Genomic DNA, 8,504 nt, shown 5'->3' on the forward strand with positions numbered 1-8,504 from the left:
AACCTGATCATGCCATGTCCTTCCTTCAGTGATTCCCTGTGATCCTTAACTAGAGTGTACAATTTGGTTCTAAAACTCTGATCCCCTCCATGTTTCACCCATACTGTATTTTAACAGCTATTTTTCAGTAACTACTTGTTACAGCTCATCTCTAATATTCACAGAAACCTTGGAATGTAGGATACTTATCCTCATTTATAAATGACGGAATAGAGTATCATAGCAATTGAGTGACCAGCTCAAGTTCATGCCAGTAATAAGTGCCAGAATAACAATCAATACCTGTTGTCTTCACCATTAGACAGTTGACATCTTAAGACAAAAAAAAAAAAACAACGCATCTTTTTCATCTCTATATTTCCAACTGTTAGCATAATGCGTGATAGTGAACGAGTGAATAAATGAATAAATGGAAATTGGAAACATGTATTCATCCAGTTCTGCTGCATATAAAGTTTGGTTGTCAATTCCACATTCCTTTCATCTTATATTTAAAACAACACACTTCATAGACTTCCTCAAATGACTATTGAAAGTAAAACCAGATTTTTGTTCCTTCTCTTGCTGCCTTCCATGTGGGACTCTCCAATCCACTTAGACTCCTCTTACCCACAGGTAACAACAAATATTATTGTTTCAATTTTATTGACAGGGACATAGAGAAGAAATTAATCCTGTTCCAAAATCACTGAATTCTAGTAACTAGAAATCCATCTCCATGAGGCTTTTGACCACATGGTATAAAGAATGAAAGGGGCGTATTACTGGTACAAATAATGAAGGTATCTCTCTCCTGTTGGCATGATGAAGAGGCCCCAAATGAAAAGACGTGAATTCAACAGTCAGAACTTTCTTACAGAGTTTTACCAATTGTATTTTTACTCTATTCATTGAGTTCAGGCCCTGAGGATCAAATGAATGAAAGAGTTAGGGGAAAATATTTTATAAGTGGTTTCCATTAATCACGAAATAAATTATGAATATGTAGACTGAGGTCATTACATGTCAGTGCCCCTACCCTGACTAATGCTATTGGTGGCACTAGCGGTAAAGAATCCACCTGCCAATGCAGGAGATGCAAGGGACACGGGTTCTATCCCTGAGTAGAGAAGATCTGCTGGAGAAGGAAATGGCAACCCACTCCACTATTCCTGCCTGGAAAATTCCATGGACAGAGGATTCTGGCAGTCCATGGAGTAGCAAAGAGTCAGACATGACTGAACACATGAGCACATGTTGCACGTATTTATATACATTGACTTAACCCCATTTGACATGTGAGAAGGCTAAAAGACTACAGCTCAGTATGAGTGAATATAAGACTCAAACCCAGGACTGCCAGACTTGCAGACCTATGCCTTTTAACAGTTTTCTATTGAATATATAATTATAAAATATCTCAAAACCCATTTTCTAGGGCAGAGAACTAAGCAGCATTATCCTTATATTTCTTTTTTTTAATATAAAGATTCTACAAAGTGACAGGCCTCTCCTGTCTTTGATGATAAGTCATATGCCATGTCCTGCTTCATCTAACCTATAGTAGTCATGATGCAGTAAATTTTTCAGATGCCTGATATAAGGCTGCCAGTTCATGCTAATTCCTAAGCTAATAAGAATGTTCAAAGGAAAATCAGGTCATTTGAAAGAAATGATGCAATATGACTTTGCCATTACATCATCAAAGACATTCTCTACACTGAGAAAAAGTGTCCACTATAAACAGAATGATATATGTAGTCAAATTTATAGAAGACTTAGGTGATTTTTTTCACCCATTAATATATCCTGAAAATTAATTTTTTAACAATAATTATGGAGATGTAGGGATTTCTTAATGATTGAGAGCCTCCTAAGAACTACAGATATACAAAGGAACATTCACCCCACTTGCTCAGTAATCCTTTAGGAATAAATTCTCATTTCCAGAATCATTTTGTACTCATAAATTATCCTTAGAGGATGAAAAAAGATAAAAGCTCTAACAAAGAAGACATGAAGATTCTTTTGAACTCTAGGTAAAAATGTGATATATGTCCAGAAAAATCAATACATTGTACTGCAAACTAAATTTAATTATCAGAAATTCATCTGTTCAGAGTTTTAAGGTGCTTCTGAAAACAAATGATCAAATCTTCATCCCTTTCCTTCTACCCACTCTGCCCACCACTGATAAAACTTGTATCTATATTCCATATAGCATTCTTTTTTTTTTTTTCTTTTTTTTGAGCTTCCCTGGTGGCTCACATGTAAAGGAGTCTGCTTGCCATGCGGGAGACCCGGGTTCAATTCTTTTTTTTAATTTTATATTAACATTCTTTTCTTTAATTTTATATTAACACATACATATGAAATCTAGAAAAGTGGCACAGATGAACCCATCCGCAGACCAAGGATGGAGATGCAGACGCAGAGAATGGACATGTGGACCCGAGGGTGGGACAAATTGGCAGATTAGGATTGATGTATAATTGCACTCAGCAATGGCACCCCACTCCAGTACTCTTGCCTTGAAAATCCCATGGATGGAGGAGCCTGGTAGGCTGCAGTCCATGGGGTCGCCAAGAGTCGGACACAACTGAGAGACTTCACTTTCACTTTTCTCTTTCATGCATTGGAGAAGGAAATGGCAACCCACTCCAATATTCTTGCCTGGAGAATCCCAGGGACTGCGGAGCCTGGTGGGCTGCCATCTATGGGGTCGCACAGAGTCGGACACGACTGAAGCGACTTAGCATAGCGTAGCATAGCACACACTAGTAAAGTAATGCCCAAAATTCTCCAAGCCAGGCTTCAGCAATACATGAACCATGAACTTCCAGATGTTCAAGCTGGGTTTAGAAAAGGCAGAGGAACCAGAGATCAAATTGCCAACATCTGCTGGATCATCAAAAAAGCAAGAGAGTTCCAGAAAAACATCTATTTCTGCTTTATTGACTATGCCAAAGCCTTTGACTGTGTGGATCACAATAAACTGTGGAAAATTTTTAAAAAGATGGCAATACCAGGCCACCTGACCTACCTCTTGAGAAATCTGTATGCAGGTCAGGAAGCAACAGTTAGAACTGGACATAGATCAACAGACTGGTTCCAAACAGGAAAAGGAGTGTATCAAGGCTGTATATTGTCACCCCGCTTATTTAACTTATACACAGAGTACTTCATGAGAAATGCTGGGCTGGAGGAAGCACAAGCTGGAATCAATATTGCTGGGAAAAATATTAATAACCTCAGATATGCAGATAACACCACCCTTATGGCAGAAAGTGAAGAAAAACTAAAGAGCCTCTAAAGTGAAAGAGGAGAGTGAAAAACTTGGCTTAAAGCTCAACATTCAGAAAACTAAGATCATGGCATTTGGTCCCATCACTTCATGGGGAATAGATGGGGAAACAGTGGAAACAGTGTCAGACTTTATCTTGGGGGACTCCAAAATCACTGCAGATGGTAATTGCAGCCATGAAATTAAAAGACGCTTACTCCTTGGAAGGAAAGTTATGACCAAACTAGACAGCATACTAAAAAGCAGAGACATTACTTTGCCAACAAAGGTTCGTCTAGTCAAGGCTATGGTTTTTCCAGTGGACATGTATGGATGTGAGAGTTGGACTACAAAGAAAGCTGAACGCCAAAGAATTGATGCTTTTTTTTTTTATTTAATTTAATTTTTTTTAATTTAATTTTATTTTTAAACTTTACATAATTGTATTAGTTTTGCCAAATATCAAAATGAATCCGCCACAGGTATATATGTGTTCCCCACCCTGAACCCTCCTCCCTCCTCCCTCCCCATACCATCCCTCTGGGTCATCCCAGTGCCCCAGCCCCAAGCATCCAGTATCGTGCATCGAACCTGGACTGGCAACTCGTTTCATACATGATATTTTACATGTTTCAATGAATTGATGCTTTTGAACTGTGGTGTTGGAGAAGACTCTTGAGAGTCCCTTGGACTGTAAGAAGATCCAACCAGTCCATTCTAAAGGAGATCAGCCTGGGTGTTCATTGGAAGGACTGATGTTGAAGCTGAAACTCTAATACTTTGGCCACCTGATGCGAAGAGCTAACTCATTTGAAAAGACCCTGATGCTGGGTAAGATTGACAGCAGGAGGAGAAGTGGACACAGAGGATGAGATGGTTGGATGTCATCATTGACTCAATGGACGTGGGTTTAGGTGGACTCTGGGAGTTGGTGATGGACAGGGAGGCCTGGGGTGCTGCGACTCATGGGGTCCCAAAGAGTCAGACACGACTGAGTGACTGAACTGAACTGAACTGATATACACTACCATGTGTAAAACAGCCAGCCAGTGGGAACAAATTGTATAGCACAGGGAGCTCAGCTCAGTGCTCTGTTATGATCCAGATATAGGTGGGATAGAAGGGCGGGACGGAGGTCCAAAAGGAAGGAGACGTATGTACACATGTAGCTGATTCACTTTGTTGTACAGCAGAAGGTAGCACAACATTGTAAAGGAATTATACTCCCCAAAAAGTGTCTGTACCATTTTGCCTTCCCTGTAACAATGAGCAAGAGTTCCCATTCCTCCACATCCTCAACAGCATGTGGTTTTGTCTGCATTCTGGATTTTGATCATTCTAGTAGATGTGTCTGACAAGGCAATGGCACCCCACTCCAGTACTCTTGCCTGGAGAATCCCATGGATGGAGGAGCCTGGTAGGCTGTAGTCCATGCGGTCACTAAGAGTCAGACACGACTGAGTGACTTCCCTTTCACGTTTCACTTTTATGCATTGGAGAAGGAAATGGCAACCCACTCCAGTGTTCTTGCCTAGAGAATCCCAGGGACGGGGGAGCCGTCCGTCTATGGGGTCGCACAGAGTTGGACACGACTGAAGCGACTTAGCAGCAGCAGCAGCAGCAGTAGGTGTGTAGTAGAATCTCATGATTGTTTTAAATTGCAGTTCCCTGATGATATATGATGTTGAGCATCATTTCATGTTTATTTGCCATGTATATATATTTTTGGTGAGGTGTCTACTAATGTTCTTGACCCAGTTTTTAATGGGTTGTTATCTTATTGTTGAGTTTTTAGCTACTTGTATATTTTGGATAATAGTCCTTTATCAGATATGTCTTCTGCAAATATTTTCAACCAATTTGTGGCTTGTCTTCTCAATCTCTTGACAGTGTCCTTTGCAGAGCAGAAAGTTAAAATTTCAACAAAGTCCAGCTTATGGACTTCTTTCACAGACTGTGCTTTTAGTGTTGTTTCTAAAAACATCACTAAACCCAAATTCATCTAAATTTTCTCTTATGTCAATTTCTAGGAGTTTTACAGTTTTGCATTTAAAATTTAGCTATCAGATCCATTTTGAGTTAATTTTTGTGAGGGGTATAAGGTGAATATATAGATGCATTTTTTTTGCTTGTGGATGTCCAGATATTACATCACCATTTACTTAAGAGACAAACTTTTCTCCATTGTCTTGCATTTAGTCCTTTGTCAAAGATCAGTTGTCTATGTCAGTATATTTCTGGACTCTATGCTGTTCCATTTATCTATTTGTCTAGTCTTTTGCCAGTATCATACCATCTTGGCTCAGTTCAGTCACTTAGTCGTGTCCGACTCTTTGCAACCCCCTGGACAACAGTACGCCAGGCTTCCCTGTCCATTACCAACTCCCAGAGCTTGCTCAAACCCATGTCCATAGAGTCAGTGATGCCATCCAACCATCTCATCCTCTGTCATCCCCTTCTCCTCCTGCCTTCAATCTTTCCCAGCATTGGAGTCTTTTCCAATGAGTCAGTTCTCCACATCAGTGGCCAGAGTATTGGAATTTCAGCTTCAGCATCAGTCCATCCAAAGAATATTCAGAACTGATTTCCTTTATGATGGACTGGTTGGATCTCCTTGCAGTTGAAGGGACTCTCAAGAGTCTTCTCCAGCACCATGGTTTAAAAGCATCAACTCTTTGGCACTCAGCTTTCTTTAGCTGAATCTCAGATCCATTTTTAGTTAATTTTTTGTGAAGGATATAAGGTGAATATATAGATTCAATTTTTTTAAAATTATCTTGATTACTAAGTCTTTTTTTTTTTTTTTTTTGGAGGGACTGGTTCTTTATTTCAAAAAGACATTTATCAATTTTCAGTATCAAAACAGTTACACTATTGTTTTTTTTTTCTCCCAGTTGGTCCCCAAAGAAGACCACACTAAAGGAAAGAACATTTTAAGCCAATTAAGCTGCAGGACGCACCCCTAACAGACCTCACTGAAACCTCATCAAAAAAGGGGGATTGGGTAGGGAAAGAAACTTTAAAAGATCAGCACACTGCTAGCCCACAGACTGTAAGAGAGCTCTCACAGGCAGAGGGGTGGCCAGTGTGCCTCAACCCCAAAGAAGCAAAGTTCCAAAAAAATATAAAATTTTAAAAGTTTTGTACATATGCTTTTCAAGATTTCTCCAGCACTAACCGATACAAAGCACAATGAGATGGCACTTTTAGAGACAGCAGCTTCAGACCCAGAAAAAGGTGATGAGATGAGTTTCATATGGCTAAATCAGTGGCAAAACATAATTTTCCTTCCTTTCTTTCAAGGAGGCAGGAGAGCAAATAAGTGGTCACTTCAACATAAGGGGCACATGATCCATTCTGTGAGCAGTTGGGAACAGGGTAGAGCTGGGACAAGGATTTCATCTCAGAGGTTTCACCATCTTAATTGTTTGGTCACTTCTGATGAAAAAAGAAAAAAAAAAAAAAAGGTTGTCCAAAGATACTATAAAGCTGAAAACCTGAACAGCACTTTTTTTTTTTTTTTGCTAACTCCTCCTGGAATCATCTTTCTGGTTTGGCAGGTACTTTTTACAGGGCAATGAGGTTTCCCCAAATAAAGCCTTTCTCTGGGCTGCTAGGCTCTCAGTAAGGCAGGCCCAAACCTTTTCCCTTTCTCTCTGGAGAAGGCAATATGCATTAAGCTGAAATGTTACCTTCCAAAAGTGAGAAAGGGATTAGACTGCTGCTTCAGAACTACGGAATTATCTGGAATGTTTTTTTACAAATGGTTGTTACATCAACAACAAAAAAGGTAATTACAAAATGTGTACATCACAACATGCTTTTAAAGACACTTTGCATTGTGCTCACATTCCCTTAAACATTGTTCCCAAAGGTGCTCAGCCTCTAGCCCAACTGGAATCTCTGGGGAGAGGCAGAGACAGTTTGGCGAAAAGGACACAGGAGTAGGGGGGTGGGAGAGGTGGCGAAAGGAGAAAGCAGCCCTCCAGTTAAAGATCAGCCCTCAGTTTAAAGGTCAGCTTTGGGCAGGCTGGCCCCAGCGGAGTCGAGGTGAGAGGGAGGAGCAGCGGCAGGGCGGGGCTGGGGTGCTCTACATCTCATTCAGGTCAAGCAGAGTCTGGTCCAGCATCCTTTGTGTACAGAGGTGTTCCTCTTTGGTGCATTTCAGTTTATCTTCCAAATCATCAATTGTCTTTTCCAGCTTGGCTACCGATCTCTCAGCAAACTCAGCACGGGTCTCTGCCTCCTTGAGTTTATCGGTAAGAATCTTTATCTCTTCCTCATATTTGTCTTCTTTTTGAGAGTACTTTTCTTCAGCAGCACTCAGACACTTCAGGTTCTGGTCCATCAGTCTGATTTGCTCATCCATCTCTCGGCAACAGAACTCTGCCAGCTCAGCTCGCTCTTCTGTGCGCTCCAAGTCTCCCTCAATAATCACCAACTTACGAGCCACCTCTTCATACTTCCTGTCTGCCTCTTCTGCAATGTGCTTAGCTTCTTTGAGTTGGATTTCCTGGAGTTCCATTTTTTCTTCATCTTTTAAGGCTCGGTTTTCAATAACCTTCATACCTCTCTCACTCTCATCAGCAGCTTTCTCAGCTTCCTCCAGCTTTTGCAGGGCAGTGGCCAGGCGCTCTTGAGCTCAGTCCAGCTCCTCTTCAACCAGCTGGATCCTACGGTTCAAGGAGGCCACCTCAGCCTCAGCCTGTTCTCGGGCCCGTCTTTCTCCCTCCACTTCCCGCTGGAGGCGCTCGGCCCTCTCCTCTGCATCATCGGCCTGCTGCTGCAGAACCTGGATCTTGCGCTTCACCGCCTCGATGGTGGTGATCCCGGCCATGGTCCCCACCCAGCTCCTGCTTGCCTACGGGTTCCTGCCTCCTCGATTACTAAGTCTTAAAGTCAGGTAATAGCAGTCCTCAGACCCTGTTCTCCTTCATTATTGAGTTGGCTATTCTGCATCTTTTGCTTATTCATATAAACTTTAGTGTCATGTCAACTTCCTGGGATTTCTTTTCCCTTCCCTTTTGAACCTCTCTCACATCTCCCTCCCCATCCCACTCCTCTAGGTTGATACAAAGCCCCTGTTTGAGTTTCCTGGGCCATACAGCAAATTCCCATTGGCTATCTATTTTATACATGGTAATGCAAGTTTCCAGATTACTCCTTCCATACATCTCACCCTCTCCTCTCCTCTCCCCATGTCCACAAGTCCACTTTCCACATCTATTTCTCTACTTCTGCC

The 8,504-nt window shown here is 41.4% G+C and overlaps 1 protein-coding gene across 2 annotated transcripts; it reads right to left on the reverse strand.

Moving 5' to 3' along the window:
- Nucleotides 1-6,405: 6,405 nt before the first annotated feature.
- LOC129649915 (tropomyosin alpha-3 chain-like) lies at nt 6,406-8,144 on the reverse strand. Of its 2 annotated transcripts, XM_055577908.1 has the most exons (2): nt 7,968-8,144; nt 6,406-7,833 (listed from the first exon to the last, which is right to left on the reverse strand). In XM_055577908.1, the coding sequence occupies exons 1-2, from the start codon at nt 8,033-8,035 to the stop codon at nt 7,353-7,355; spliced, it is 549 nt and encodes a 182-aa protein (XP_055433883.1). In that variant the 5' UTR covers nt 8,036-8,144; the 3' UTR covers nt 6,406-7,352. The 2 variants fall into 2 exon arrangements, with proteins under 2 accessions (XP_055433883.1, XP_055433882.1); XM_055577907.1 differs by having other exon boundaries at nt 7,338-8,144.
- Nucleotides 8,145-8,504: the final 360 nt, after the last annotated feature.

The sequence above is a fragment of the Bubalus kerabau genome, chromosome 4 (genome assembly GCF_029407905.1).
Source record: "Bubalus kerabau isolate K-KA32 ecotype Philippines breed swamp buffalo chromosome 4, PCC_UOA_SB_1v2, whole genome shotgun sequence".
In the NCBI taxonomy this organism is placed as follows: Eukaryota; Metazoa; Chordata; class Mammalia; order Artiodactyla; family Bovidae; genus Bubalus; species Bubalus kerabau.